Source organism: Daktulosphaira vitifoliae, unplaced genomic scaffold (genome assembly GCF_025091365.1).
Source record: "Daktulosphaira vitifoliae isolate Bord-2020 unplaced genomic scaffold, ASM2509136v1 Scaffold_3, whole genome shotgun sequence".
Classification (NCBI taxonomy): Eukaryota; Metazoa; Arthropoda; class Insecta; order Hemiptera; family Phylloxeridae; genus Daktulosphaira; species Daktulosphaira vitifoliae.
This window is the reverse complement of record NW_026099574.1, coordinates 8449460-8465387: the sequence shown is the minus strand read 5'-3', so window position 1 is coordinate 8465387 and position 15928 is coordinate 8449460. Positions and strand designations below refer to the sequence as shown.

General features: G+C 26.3%; 3 protein-coding genes across 4 annotated transcripts; 2 read left to right on the top strand and 1 right to left on the bottom strand.

Annotated features, from left to right (window-relative positions):
• The first annotated feature begins 1897 nt into the window (after positions 1-1897).
• On the top strand, positions 1898-5125 carry LOC126902535 (uncharacterized). Of its 2 annotated transcripts, none has more exons than XM_050679915.1 (3): positions 1898-2062; positions 3582-3919; positions 4249-5125. In XM_050679915.1, exons 1-3 carry the CDS (start codon positions 2048-2050, stop codon positions 4604-4606), a joined length of 711 nt encoding a protein of 236 aa, XP_050535872.1. In that variant the 5' UTR covers positions 1898-2047; the 3' UTR covers positions 4607-5125. The 2 variants fall into 2 exon arrangements, with proteins under 2 accessions (XP_050535872.1, XP_050535873.1); XM_050679916.1 differs by lacking the exon at positions 1898-2062 and adding an exon at positions 2070-2088.
• Positions 5126-7727: 2602 nt separating this feature from the next.
• LOC126902019 (cAMP-dependent protein kinase catalytic subunit alpha-like) lies at positions 7728-10464 on the bottom strand. Its single transcript, XM_050679042.1, has 4 exons — positions 10240-10464; positions 9024-9301; positions 8529-8918; positions 7728-8024 (listed from the first exon to the last, which is right to left on the bottom strand). The coding sequence occupies exons 1-4, from the start codon at positions 10462-10464 to the stop codon at positions 7853-7855; spliced, it is 1065 nt and encodes a 354-aa protein (XP_050534999.1). The 3' UTR covers positions 7728-7852.
• Positions 10465-11782: 1318 nt separating this feature from the next.
• On the top strand, positions 11783-15045 carry LOC126902520 (uncharacterized). The gene is made up of 3 exons (XM_050679890.1): positions 11783-12020; positions 12611-12845; positions 13884-15045. The coding sequence occupies exons 1-3, from the start codon at positions 11932-11934 to the stop codon at positions 14994-14996; spliced, it is 1437 nt and encodes a 478-aa protein (XP_050535847.1). The 5' UTR covers positions 11783-11931; the 3' UTR covers positions 14997-15045.
• Positions 15046-15928: the final 883 nt, after the last annotated feature.

The window sequence follows — 15928 nt, the reverse complement described above, 5'->3', positions numbered from 1 at the left end:
CCACAAAGAGAGACTTTAGTGGTGGGATCTTTGATATTCATTGAAGTTATACAATCTAAATGAGATTAAAGTCAAATGAACTTTGAATTTTATTTCCACCTTGAAAAGAATTGAGAAAAAAATGCAAAAAAGTTGTTTTGATTAGTGGGGTTCGTACTTCGTACCTCGAGCGTAGAAGATTATAATATATTTAACGCAATCACCATAATTATATTATCGGCTTGGTTTATTTACAGTTTCTATATCGGCTTATAGCTGATAACATCGATGTCAATTATCTATTGTTATATTTGTCGTGTTGTTGTTGATAACAACTGTCAGTTGTTTTCTTCTAATTTTTGTTTTGTTATTGTTTACGGCATTCTTGGCATTTCTATACAGGTAATTTTGTAATAAGTAAAATCAAGTTTTTTTACTCATTAAATTATTTTCTTTATTACTTAATAACCTATTAAAATTTATTAAACTAGTTAAATTAAAAAATTATCTAGAAAAATAATTAACCAGTTAAGTTAAAAAGTTTAAAAAAATTCATTTTTAATTTAACTTAAACTTCTTAGCTAGTTAATGCCCACCTTAAATGAACACTTTCTTTAAGAAATTCAATGAAAACATAAGGGTATCAACTATCCCTCCTTTCTATGTATGTGTTTATTTGAAAAAATAAAATTAACACTCTTTATAAGATATGAGGAATGAACATAAATTTTTTTTATGATTGATAAATGAGATATATATATATAAAACTAATAAAAACCAAAAAAAAAATTATACATCTTAAGAGAAATTTGTTTTAACTATTTTAATAACTGTACATTTCTCGACATTACTATTCCTTCTGCTAAAATATCAACATATCAAAATATCAATAACTTCCATAATACTGGTTCAAATGTTGTTCATAACTAGTTATTTTCGTCATTAGATCATTATCAATTAAATAAGCTAGTTAATTATGTATATTGCAATTTGAAAAATAAAAGTTGAGATCTCTATAACGTATTCTGAGTCAGTATTTACCGATAAATATAATGTTCTCTACTAATAGAGAACATAAATATTCTTCTAAGCTATTAAAAGCTCTTACACGTTTTTATTATATCACTTCTATATTTTGTATTGTTTATATTTCAATCCATAAGTGATTAAAGGTGGTGATCGATTTTTTAGTAACTTAGTGGAAGTCTAATTCCTCCAAGTTATAGTGTATTGTAGAGTATCTCTAGATCGTTATATTACTTCATATAAGTTATTTCATATATTGAATATCAAAAAAGTTCCGTAGCTTTTAATATTTAGTTGAAAAGTAGAATTTCTAAATGTACAATTTCAAAAATGTGACTTAACATCATTATACACTGCTCTCTTCAATTAAAAACTAATTCATTTTACTTTTACAATACTTATCTGACAGTTTTAGTTTTCAATCCATTAATTAAAAAAATATATTTTTATAAAATAAAAATTAACTATTTGGTTTATGTAATACAAATATAACATTTCACATCAGCCTCGAAATTCATTATTACTTTATAAATATTTAAAAACACTTCTATGAAGATCTATTCAAGTAAAATAAACTCTTATAAGTAAATTTACATGACAAATAAATATTTTTGATGATATTATAATAAAATATTATAAATTATAACTTAACACGAAAAGAATTCCTTCTAATTGTCCTTCAAATACAATGTAGTTCGAAGTCTCAACGTATTGTGTTACATATAATCTATGTACTTTCGATTTGAAATAATTTAATCTAAATATTTAATTCACCCAGGAAATTAAACTTACGAATTGAACTGCTGCCTGAAAGATTGAATTATCTCGATCAATCAATAATTTTGCATAAATTCTTTCCCTTATGCGGTAATACATTTCAATGAATTTTAGGGCGTATCCACTAACCTTGTGCACATTGCAAGGTAACCAGGACATTGGTCATGGTGGTTTATTTTATAAATAAGACAACCACTGTTAAAATCCACGCAGTTCAATTTCAATAGTTATTTTAACAATACAAGACAAGTATATTGAAGAAAACATGAAACAATTTGTCGTAAGAACTCTTATTGATTTTTAATGGTAGCTTAATAGTATTAATGTGATTTAGATTCTGTTAATTTTACATTTAATATAAAACTTAAAAATATTTTCATTTGGAGTGTCATTAATTTTTTTTAACTTTATATTAATAAAAGTTATCTAAAAATTTAGTTATAATTTAATTAAAACTAATCATTTTGCATTTTAAATTACCATAAATATTACTTATGGTAATTTTATGTCATGTTTAATTTGTTTTCACTCAAATAATTATATAGGTATTGGAAGAATATAAATGAATAAAATAGAAATTTTTGTTTGTAAAAAATTAATATTCAAAAAATAATGTGACAAACTACTTTTTTTTAAAGTTATGATTTAATTATATGCGAATATTAACCATAGAGAAGTAAATAATGTTCTAGTAGAAGCAAAATAATCTAAATATTGGCTTAAAAAATGTGTAAGCAATTATATTTAATATCTTCTTGATACAAGTGTTTCGAAAAGTGTCAACTACTAATTCTTTTGTGTCTGGTAAGTCAGTAATAATTAGCGTATGGGATTGTCCTTGGATATTTAGTGCTAATGTAAAAAGAGTATATATGTTTGCCTTCTTTTTAATTTTAATTTCTTGATCTATTAAAACTCAATTATATCATTACCAAATTATGACGGTTTTATTGCCCTAAGAATCAGATATTTCAATTTCAAGTAAATTAAGACCACTAATATGTTTATATGAAATATTTTATTAAAAAATTAATTTGATAGCTCTATTGCTGCACTGAATATTAATATGTTTTTGTTACTTACATGTTTTACACAAAAATATTTAGTAATGTTCATGTTTACCAATGTCATTTTGTTTAAAATTTAAATCTATTTTGTTTTTTTAATGACAAAATGGATTTGGAATTTCATTCAGATTTTATGACATCAACCAAATACATTAAAAAATTAATATGCATTTAAAGATTACGAAAAAAAAACACCTAGCAATATATCTAATATTTTATAAATACTTATTGTAAATATTAACATACTAATTATAACGTAATCAATTAGCTACTTTTATTATTCATTAAAATCCAATTTAAAGAACGAAAATCGTGTTTTCATCAAACAATAATAAATTACTTAATTAAATTTGAATCGTTTTTTTTTTATGTACAATTTTAAAGTAAAAAATTCATACTATCATTTAATTTAATACAATTTTTAATTTTTAAATGTAATAATATTTAAAAGTCTGAATGTATACTCCAAGCACATTTAAGAAGTTCAATCAATTTAAATTTTAAAATGACGATTATTTTTAATTAAGTGAACATTGTAAGTACATTTATAACACTTTTTTAACGAATAAAACATGAATTTCAATTACATTTCGTAAAGTAATATTTGTATCTTATGATTTTTCATTTATTTCAATTTATACATAAGTAGGCAAACAAAGATTTTGCTTGTATACTTTAAATAATCACACAAAGAATAATTTCATGATTTTAATATACTCATTATGTTAAAAGGTATTAAGTGTCTTGCTGTCGTTAAGTTCCTTAGTGTTGGTCACCAGTCATCCAGATGCCGCAATTCTAACCGATTCTAGATACCAATCTAATGACGGAGCATTTGGTGCAGCTTATTCACAAGCCGATGGCAGTGAATTTAAGGAAGAATCAGATGCCGAAGGCAACAGACGTGGATCTTACAGCTATATAGACCCTAGCGGACAGAGGCGAACTGTCACCTACACAGCCGGAAAAGACGGGTTCAAGGCTACAGGCGATCATTTGCCTGTTGCTCCAACCACCGTTCCTACCGCTCCCACAACTCCAACGCCAAAAGCACAATGGGAAGACGAATGGTAAAAATAATTCTTAATTTAAAAATAAATATTAAAATTTAATTTTTATATTAAAAATAAAACTATAATTATTATAAAGGCAACTGATTAGATGATGTCTTACCTAATAAACTATTTTTTTTTAGACAATTAACTAAACTATTCAAATACTTATTTATGTTAGGCGATATTAATGCGAAAATGAATAGAATAATTTTCAGTTATAATAGTGTTGTGGCTAATTATTTTTTAGATTTTTTCGCTTGAATAAAATTCTAACGCTCTTATATAGAAATAAAGACTTTTTACTCGAAATAATTTTGTATCTTTTGTGTATTTGTAATTTAAAGGAGTCAACCTATTGCTTCACTACAATGGAATACAATTCCTAAGTATAATGGTAACCAATTCCGTAGCTTGTGGAATGGAGCATTGGCTTCTGGACTTTACGAAGGTCAATGGAATCAATGGGAATCGATTTCGACTACGCCTAAAAATGACCAATGGAATCAGTGGAACCATTGGAATTCAGTTCCTACAGCTAAACAGATTCAGTGGAACTCTGTCCCTACACCAAAACAGATCCAATGGAATTCAGCCTCTGTTTCAACAGTACAACCAACATCATATACTGTGAGTGATGCATCCGCACAATTTAAACTTAACAGATCTCCTGATGGCTACAGCTTCTCACTTGTCCAGAGCTGATCAACTCAGAGTTAGAAAATAAAAAAAAATGTTTTTAAAAAAACGAAAGTGCCACATTGTTTTTCAGTCGATTTGTTTTAATGTTTTATTAAAAGCTAGTCCATATAAAAAAAAACATGATTTATTATTACTACAATGGTTATTTGCTACTTTAATATTTGAACTTTAATTAATAATTGGCCATCAATAAAGTGGGTCCAGCGATATATTTGACGGTGAAAGATCTACCTTCAGGGTCTGAGTACAAGTATTGTCCTTGAACTACACTATCGGGTTTCACTGATTGATGTACATTTTGGTGAGATACAACTGGAATATGAGGTACTCCAGATTCACTACGGAACAATGGCGAGAGTACTTGTTGTACTTGTGGAACGACAGGTACAGATTCACTGTTATCATCTCCGTTGCCTTCTTTTTCCCAAAGTTCTGGGTGATATTGTCCATCATTTTCGAGAATTTCGTTGGGTGCGCAACTTGATAAAGCTACAGCGCTCAATAAGAACATAGCTACTACAACCTGTAAAAATTAAAATTTAGTTAAAAATTATAAGACAAATTGTATTATTCTAAGGTTCAAAAATCAATCAACCTGAACAATTTATTAGATATATATATACACTTACGTTAGAGTATTTCATTTTGTCGATTGTGTTTGGTTTGTTAGAATAAGCCGTTTTGACGAATGGACAGTGAGTTGTACTTCTTGTATTTTTGTCGACTCTTTTATATTAAAACGGACGCGAAAGAGCTAAGCGATGAGGTCTTTCAATGTCAACCAGTCTACATTCGAGCGGGGGTTCGTGTGTACCTACGCCTACGCTGGGCGTAACCTCAGTTAAACCTAATAATAACATAAACACTAGTTATACTTTAGACAATATAAAAATATCAATGACCTGCTCAATATACGTAATAATACGAATAAAATACTGCAAACTATATATCTTCTTAATTACGAAAGAGCTACCTGTTAAATACATAAAAGAATTAATGATCATAATTTATCTCTTAAAATAATAAATTCATACTATTGTTAATTCTCATATTTGAAAAATAATTTTTTTTTTTTATTCACCGCGTTATACGATTTTAAAAGTTAAGTTCTGATAACGAACGAAAATGTTTATTTTATTTTAAGCGTGGACACAAATCTTGTAGAAAAACAAGAAATCGTTTAATCACTTTAATTAGTAGGATAGATATGCAGAAATAATTTAAAATTTAATTTTATAACTCATGAAATATTATCAATTAAATCATATAATTCTAGTTATATACAGAGTGATTTTTTTAACACTAGTCACTCATTTTTCTATAATAATAATTTTTTTACGATTTTTTTTTTTTTGGCTTTTGGTAAGTATAAGGAAACAAGTATCAGGTTGTCAACTATATATTTTTAAAAGTTAACGTACACTTTTAACAAAGTCATAAAATATAATATTATATAATTAAGATAATGACTGGTTAACAACAAATTTTGGATTAGTATTTCAGTAGTTATTAAAAATTTAAACATTTTTCGGTCTCAGTCTTTCTCTCGCCTGGATATAAAAATGTTGACACTTTTGTAATACTGGTCCAAAAGTCGTTACCGATGATTTATTTTATTAATTACATCATTGTCTATTTTATAAACTAGTTAAATATGTATGCCAACATTAAAAAAAATAAAGCTGACACTCTTATAAGACATAAGGATGAACATAAAAAATATTTTATAATAGATAAATATATATATATAACTACCAAATACCAAAAAAAAATTGTTATTTTAAGAGAAATTGAGTAGCTAGTATTTAAAAAGTCACCCTTAATATTGTAGTTAAAAAAAACAATAAAATGTTACATTAAATAAACATTTTAGTAACAATTATGCTCATTTTTAGATGATTTTAAATAGCTTTATAAAGTACTTTATCATTTAAAATACTAATTTTTAAAATAATTAAAAATGTTTATTTGCATTATTAACTCCCAAAATAAATCAATAACATATTGTCGATATATAAGTATGTATACATTTCTATTGGATAATAGAATTATGAATCAAAATTTTGATTTAATCAGAAAAAAAATAGAAATATAACTAAATTTTATTTCTTGCATATTCTCTATATGATATATATAATATGAGATATTCAATATAGTTCTAAAAGTTGTAAATGGTCTATCACTTTCTTTTTTAAAAGGTAATTGACCGACTGAAGTAACTTTTGAGATACAAACTATCCACTTCGTTCATCTTTATTATTTCTCTAAATCAAACCAAAATCGGAATAAAAGCTAACACTGTCTAATTGATATATTTTATATATTTAGTTAAGAATTAGGATATAATTCCCCAATCATTTTTTCGGAATAATTCATGATTTCAAAATACAACGAAAATGTTATAAATTAATTCTACTTATTTTAAAAACTAAATATATGCTAGGTAAAATGGCTTTTAATTATTTTAGCCTTAATACAGTTAATAACATAATAGACTATGATAAATAATAATATTCATTAATAATTTACATATTCCAAACATTTTTCCTTTTTAACATGAGTGCGAAGATACATAATAGATTGTATTTTTAAGAGATATGAGGAAACAAAAAATATAACAACAACAATTTTTTTTATGATATTAAAGAAATATCTATTTTAGGATAGTAGCCAAATCATTGTTTGAATAATTTCATTTACAACATTAACCTGTTTTAACATAATGAGATTTAGCTTTCCATTTCCAACTATTGACCACTAAATTACATAACACGCAGGGTATTTAGGTACATCTATAATTATTCTGTTTCGCCAAAGAAATGTGTATACCTGTTAAGTACACTCAGTGTATGCGCACAACTTTGAAACATGGTAGGTACACAAAAAAAGTAATAAACACACATTAATAGCAGGATTACTAAGGCGCCTGGAAGGCGCCATTGAGCAATCACTATGGTATGTCTATTATATTTACATGTTTGCATTTATTTATTATATTTTTTTAAAGAGTTTGCGTTTTTAGCAAATATGTTCATCTCAGGAAGTTATAAATAAATATAGTTAAAATAAAGAGTAGGTAATAACGAATTTCGATAGTAGTATTCCTTTTCTAAACTAAAGTTAGTAAACATTTTAGGTCAACTGATATACTAATTTTTTGCCAATAATTGCTATAAAATCTCAGGATATTATTATTTTAAAATTCATTAAGTAATTTTGTTACACATGACAAATATTTAATATTTGTCTCTAAAAATCTGAAAATTCTCCGTGATCTTTATTATTGCACACGGTTCCAAAAATTTTTTCCTCCGAAAATTTCTCAAAATTACTTGTATCTGAAGGTCCACTGTAATTTGGCACACATGGTGCTCTAATTGAACGGTTTAACAGCATGAGCCAATCAATTGTTCTAAACCAACTAAAAATAAAATTATATTATATTATATTAATACACATATTGGAAAAATGTACATAAAGTGTAATAAAGCAATCAAGTAATGGTAATTTTCCAGGACACTGATATTTTAAAACACATTTATTGCATTATTTATCTATACAGTGCTTATGAGTTAAGTACTTTTATCTCATGATACACGAATGAATAAATCTTTTTTGTTCAGTAGTTTCTTTCAAATGTACAAAATAATCAAATCATAACACTAGGAACATTCCTAACATTCCTAATGTTCGTTATAGTTAATTTATTGATGAATTATCAAGATCTTATTTGAATACCCAAAATATTATAGACCATATTAATGTGAAATAGTTCTTATTACGAAAAGGTATTCAAAGTAAATAAAAAGATAATTAGGGGGCCTAATCCTCCGTTAAAAAATACCTATATGTGCCAGTTTTTCTCTCAAATTTCTTATTTTAACTTTTCCAAGTGATAAATTTCATTTATGAAATAACAATGTACCGGTGTTGCTTTATGTCGTCAGTCCCGTTTTTTAAACTGCCGTATCTCTTAGTCAAATCCGTTTGTAACAAGTTTTGTATCAAATCTGTGAGATCAGGCGATATGTTATTAGGTATTTTGTAAAAACCAGCAATGATTTTTTTATACATCCTTCGATCGCTATCCGCGTCAAACGGTAGACTTCCTGTAACCATTTCATAAGTGATAACTCCAAACGACCACCAATCCACCGCTTTGCCATAGCCTTTCAATAAGATAACCTCTGGTGCCAAATACTGTGGTGTTCCGCACATCGTATAAGTCCGTTTAACAACTCGCTTACAAAATCCAAGATCTGTCAGTTTTATATAACCGTTACCATCAATCAATATGTTTTCTGGTTTCAGATCTCTGTACGTTGCCAATTGAGTTAAAGAAAATATAGTAAACATCAATTTCTAACATTTATATTGCATAATAGTGTCATTGAAATAATTGCCAAGCACTTCATGGTACCTGTAAATTATGTCTAACGTGTGTAAATATTCCAAAGCCAACACCATCTGCCCTGAATAAAACTTAGCATTAAATTCGCCCAATGAGCCTTTCTCTCGTAATAAGCTGAACAAATCTCCACCGATCGCGAATGGCATAATAAAATATAAGTTGCAATGGTCTTTGGCAAAATAAAGCATATGCATAATAAACGGATGTCGTATAGCAGCTAAAAACCGTTTTTCATTTAGTACATGCTGTACGTTATTTTTACGTAAAACCTGTTCCTTTTTCATAACCTATACACGAGTAATAAAAATTTATATTTCAGCAATAAGTGTAGAATTACATTTAAATAATATTATTACCAGAGACACCCGCAGAAAAATAACCCAAGGGTTGCATAAATAACTGACAACAGTATAAATCATTGGAACCATTCCCAACATCCTAGGGACGTATTTAAAAGGAGCTAAAGAGGCGTGAGACCTCTCCCAAAATTTATAGGCAACTCAGATTTTGTGCTAAAAATACTTTTAAAAGGATTATAAGTAAAAAAATGTATTGTGAATTTTTTTTATAGCTTTTATTAAAATATAAATAGTATTTTAAAATTCTATTTGTATTATATAAAATAATGGTTCATCCATCTCCCCGAAAAAATGACTAAATATGAGCCTGCTAATTATGTCCTATATTAATCTATATCTCTATACAATAACGACTTCCATACTAGAAAATTGGCAAATTTATTACTAATATTATTTAATTCTTTTGGAATAAATTTAAACATAAATAGACAATCAATTTTACATCCCCTGTCGACAAAACATACAAATCCATCTATCTCCCCAAAAAAAAACTCTGATTTTTTAAATTCTGTAATTAATTTTAGCCACAGAAATTAATTTACATTGAAAAATACTTAACTGCATATTAATAGATTTGGTTGTTATTATTCTATATTTTTCATTAATATTGACATAAAAAATCCCAGGGATGCAATGGCACCTCTTGCCACCCCTCCGAGTGTCCCTGACTATTAAGAACGATATTATTTCATTATAATGTTAAACATAATCAAATTTTCAAATATCGACGAGTCACAAACGATATATTTTTAATTTTTACAATTATTTACATTACTATTTACTCTGAAAAATACAAAACAACATATTTAGTATCTAATTCTTTCTAAATATAAAAAATATACCAATGAACTATTTCCCCGACTTACTTTCATTGCTAAAAAAGTATTTGGATCAGAATTGTGATTGACTAATAACACTCGACCAAACGCACCTAAACCAATAGTTTTATGTAAAATAAACTCGTCCGCCTTAGTTCTAATCATTTTTTCGTTTTCTAAACGTCTTTCAAAAACTTTTTTGGCACAATTTAAATATTCTTCAATACTTTTTATAGAATTTGGTTTATTTAAACATGTGTCATCTTGGTCCATAATACAAACTAGGTATTTACTAAATATGTTTATAAAAAATGTATAAGTTGCTACAAATGTACAGTTGTACAATATTCAAAATAATAAAATCTATGTACAACTGTATTTATGCCAATATTAAAAATTATACAGTTCAAAAAAAATTGTTTAATTACTATAGAACATGATGTGTATTATTTCAACCAGAAAGAGTGTTTATATTTTTCAAATATTTAAAAATGTGAAACATTGAAAAATTATTGTTTTAGTCAACACTATTATTAAACAGCTTCGCATCGAAGCTAAAAAATATGCAGCATCTACTTATACAAATATGATTTAACTAGTAAATATTGTTATCATTTTTGTGTAATGCAGTAGCAGTAGACAAATTGAAAAGTACAAAATGAAATCCTTGAACTTCGTACAGGGAAATCAGTTATTTCTAAAACGCATTGAATATTTTAATCAGGTGTTATTACAGTAGTATTTTAAAGTTTGTTTTATTGATTAATTCGTTTCATCTGCGTTTCATGACCCACGGGTTAATGATTCAATAGCATAGTTATCAATAATTAACATATGTGTGTTTGAAATCAATTGTCATAAAGCATTTAGTAAATTAAAGATAAATAGATATTAACTTAGTTTATTGGAATAATAAATGACTAGAACAGTAGTAGGGTACGTAATAAACCGAACTTATAATCTTATAGTAATAAAAAAATGTGTTATTTTATTGAATATTAATAAAATATCTTATACTACAACACTAAAAAAATAATGTAAAAATAAATATATCAAATTTATAAATATGTAATTTTTTAATTATATTTACAAATAATTTGCAACTATTAAAAATAATTTAATAAATTAAAAAAACACTTTATATATCTAGTTAATAAAATCAATGCAGTTACTTAAAATGAATGTAAATGAAAAACACACATTTGTAAGAAATTAAAAACAAAACTATTCTCTAATACTCCTTGAATTTAGAATAATTTAAATAAATTATACAACTACATTTCTTCTGAAAATGCTTCTTTCTAAAGCCCACAAAATTAGATTTGCTTTAAATAAAAATATTTTTTGTTAAATTGAAACAAATATTCATATAATATTTGTATTTTTAATGATATTAACTAATTTTTTGAAAATATAATTATTTTTATTTGTAGCACTTCATTATCTTTAAACAATTTCAGTAATTATTATTTAGTATTTAATTGAAAAATAATTTAATCTTTTTTTGGATTCATTGACATTGTATACTTCTACACAGATAGTCTTTCGATTTATCAATGTTTCCGTTTTAATTTATATGAACGGAACGTGGGCATTATCAGTGGTAGTATAACATTGATTCGAGTAAAGCTGTGAATATTGCATTACTTTTTGATTGATAGAATATATCACGTTAGTCGTTCGCTATACGTTCCAAGCGACCCATAAAAAAGTGGACAATTTTTACATACCGGTCAAAAAATGCGGCCAAAATTAATTATATTGTCCTACTTGCTTTTTTGGACCGTCGAAGTTCAACCGGCAACGGCACCCATTTCTCGAGAAGTGACGTGAGTAGATCTTTAGTTAATTATTTGCAATAATACGCAGTAACGAGTTATTAAAAACAAAGGTTAATAGTAATTATAAAAATTTCTCGTTTACTTGAACATACATTTTTTTAAATACTTAACACATTTTTAAAGTTTATTAAATAAATTATTTTATTTTTACATAATTTATAAAAAAATATATGACTTTCGATATAAATAAAGTAATACATTTTATTTACTGCCAAATATTTTTTGATTATAACCCTTTGTATAATTTATACCCACAAGACATGTTAAACAATTCATATAAATAGGTTTAATTGAAATGTATCGTATATTATCAAAGGAGTACCAGTAGCCTGTGTGTTTCTTCTGTTCTTAATGTTATTAATAAGAAAAGAAACAAATATAACTTACAATGTATGATTATTATTGTGTATACCTTAAATTTATTTATAAAATTCTATGTTATCAATAGATACTAGAATCCTTTTTAATTTGAAGTTTAAACGTTAAATAATAATTTAACTTTAGGTATAAACAATAAAATTCTGTAATTATTACAGTACAGTGTTATATTAGATGTATTTTTCTTAAATTTTGTTCAGCCATGAAGACATTCGAAATGCAATTTTTACTCTGGTGCATATGTTCCGTGACAACGTCGCTAAATTAGAGAGACACGAGTATCGTGAACGAGAACTAGGAGAACAGCTAAAAAATGTATTGGCTTCTATAGAAACCCGCCAAAAACAACAAGATTCAAGTGATAATACATTGGAAGCTATAGTTAATGGATTAGTGCCTAGCATCGAGTTACTAAAAAAAGCCTCAGTCGATGATGTAAATAAGTAGTACACTTAAACAGTTTATTTTATTACTGAAGGATTAGATTAAAAAAAGATTACTTTCTTTGCTTTACATTAAAAAAATGTTATGTTCTAAATGATTTATTTTGAACAATATGGCGTGTGGGTATTTTTTTTTAACATTTATATTTAATTCCAATATAGTTCTTCGAACTCTAAAAAACCCACATGTATTCCGCCCAATATTTTTATGCAACTCATGAAATATTAATTGTTATTCTTTTCTTAAAAAACATTTTAACGTAACGACATGGTAATATTGATACTGGACAATAAATATATTACATAAAATTACTCTTTGAGATAAAAATAATATAATAAGATGGTATTAGGAAGAATTGAAACTAATGCAAACACATTTTCAATTTATTACAGTGACCAGATAGTGATTTTTTTTTACTATAAATTGAATAACTATTTTTTTTTATACAGTATTTACTCGTTAGAAATCAGTTATAAGGTTATAATATTATAAAATGAAATATTAACCATCCGAAAAGTCCTTTGTAAACCGGAAATTATCTAATATTTAGGTCGGCGATAAGCTATTAAATGATATAAATTTTTATTTTTAATACCATTGATAAATGTATTTTGGATTTTTTTAATAAAAATAACTTCAGAACGTATTTATGAACTAATAAACAAAATATTTTTTTTCTAATCGGTTTTTAATACATAATAATAATTATACCCAATTAAATCGTCATAAGCACTTAAACCGTGATTGTGTACATATTTTTTATTCTGAATTATTTAAAGAATTTCATAATAATAACTTATAAATTATGTTGAATATTGCCGTGTATTAGTTAATTAGTTCCATCAATAATATTTGAATCAATAGTTTTTAGAGCAAGACAATTTTTTGAAACTCTTGTATTATAAAGCAATTTATAACATTCGATCAATCTAAAATATTATTAAAAACACCTTGAAACTTAAATAAACTTCGTATAAACTGTATTATCAAGTAATAAATGATGTTTAAAATATGTTTTGTCTTCTACAGGCTATCAATAAAGCAAATACACAAGTATTGTTTAATAGCATAGATGAACACGTTATTTCAGGCGCATCTGAGTTAAAAACACTTTTAGAAGCCGAACAAAAATATGCTGGGGAAATACAAAAGTCCTTAGACAATAAATTGATATTATTATCGTCTCAAATCAGTTCACTAGAAGCTCGTCTTAATTCAATTGATCAATCTCCAAAATCTGAAATTACCAACGAAGTTCTCTATGAACTTTTGCAAAAGATGGCCGAAGATTCTTCTTCTAGAAAATTTGAATCATCAAATGCTACGTCATTGTTGGTACAACAAACTAAACACGAACTAATGGAATCCGTCAAATTGATAGCAGATAAGTTAGAAGAAAATGAACGCAAAAGAGAAGCTGCCTCAATTTTATTAAATGGTTCATCAGATTATTCCAAAGCTTTCCAAGATGATGTCCAAAACAGCTTCCGATTAATGTCGAATGAGGTAAAGGTTCTATCTGACGTTGAACGTGTGATGGTACAGACGGCTGACAATGTACAAGACACCAAACGGAGAATCGAGTATAGCACTCATCAGATTTTACTGGAGGTGACTGATGCAATTAATACAAAAACGAAAGAAATTAATGAAACGATCAACTACAGCGTAGAAAGCGCTGTGAAAACCATATTAGAAGCACAATCATTAGGTATGGCCAACTTAAGTTTGAAAATCGAGACGGAAATTAGTCAAGTGTGGAGACAAATCGGTATTATGTATCAAACGCTCACCTCTTCGGCAGATACACTTGCCACGCTTCAGCAACAAACAGATGTATTTGTTAATACTACCATGGAGTCGGTGGGTGGAGTTAATAACAAGGTATCGGCTATAGCAGGTCGCATGTCTGAGGTAGACGACAACCTTAACTATCTACTGGGAAGACTGTCTTTGGTTACTCAAGAATTCAAAGAAATTAAAATTGGATTAGGCGAAGCACTTGAAAATATCAGAATTGGATTACAAACAGTACAAGGCAACAAGACAGTTGACCAAGGACCCGGTCCTAATCCCATCGACGAAGAACCTCTTACCGACAATTTAAATATACTCTCCAATTCAAAATATACCTTAAACTAAATTGTAAATATAGTTCTAATAAGCAAATATATATTTTTAAATAATATAATTTTTTTTAATTTTGTTACGTAATACAAGAAAGTCATCAAATTTTCGCCTTTATTCGAAGAAAATTTTTAATATTAATATAAATTACAACATACCATGGGATATTTTATTTTAAAGTATTTTTGTTTCTTTTTAATTTTAATTTGTAATACTATATGATTATTTATTTATTATTGAAAAAACCACCAATTTTTAATTTAAGTTAAAACTATTAGATCGGAAAAACTTTCTGTACATATAATTTATGGAATAATATTTTAATTTAATTTTAATAATAATTTAACTTAATAATTTGAATGTTAACAATAATAATTAATCGATTTTTCTTGTTAAAACATTTTCTAAATAATTTTCACTCGTTGAATAGTTTCACTTATTGTAATAATTTACAATACAATTTTATGTAACTAAATATATAAAATTGATATTGATTTATAAATAATTAAAATATCATCTATTTTAGTTATTTAATTATCAACGTAATGATGGGCAAGTATCAAAAACAAAATTTTTCACCGAATTATTAAAAAATATAATACATTTTTCAAGAAACCATATTACTGTGAACTATAATATTTTTTTTGCTTGTTTAAATTCTTTAAAAAATGTTCACTGTAATAATTGATTTTTATACTATTATCTTTTAAATAAAATAAATCCCTAAATTAAGAAACATGTAATGACATTTTTAAGGAATATTATTTTAATAATATTTTTAAAAACTTAAGGTAAGGTAGAACCGACCCCAACTAGTTAGGATAATGGCTAAAGTGATGATATTATTATAGTTATAAATTTTTTTACTTAAATTTTAAAATGTATGAAAATTTGTAAAATGTATTAACCAAAACAAAAGCAAGTTGTTTGAAATTAGTCCCACCACA

Bases quoted from the DNA above. Each gene is read 5' to 3' on its own strand.
- LOC126902535 (XM_050679915.1), top strand. The intron at 3,920-4,248 runs GTAAAAATAATT...TGTAATTTAAAG, and splicing joins GCACAATGGGAAGACGAATG to GAGTCAACCTATTGCTTCAC.
- LOC126902019 (XM_050679042.1), bottom strand. From the start codon at position 10,464: ATGGACCAAGATGACACATGTTTAAATAAACCAAATTCTATAAAAAGT. The intron at 9,302-10,239 runs GTAAGTCGGGGA...ACTCGTGTATAG, and splicing joins ATACTTTTTTAGCAATGAAA to GTTATGAAAAAGGAACAGGT. The intron at 8,025-8,528 runs GTACATTGTTAT...TTTTATTTTTAG, and splicing joins GACGACATAAAGCAACACCG to TTGGTTTAGAACAATTGATT.
- LOC126902520 (XM_050679890.1), top strand. From the start codon at position 11,932: ATGCGGCCAAAATTAATTATATTGTCCTACTTGCTTTTTTGGACCGTC. The intron at 12,021-12,610 runs GTGAGTAGATCT...AATTTTGTTCAG, and splicing joins CCCATTTCTCGAGAAGTGAC to CCATGAAGACATTCGAAATG. The intron at 12,846-13,883 runs GTAAATAAGTAG...TGTCTTCTACAG, and splicing joins AAAAAGCCTCAGTCGATGAT to GCTATCAATAAAGCAAATAC.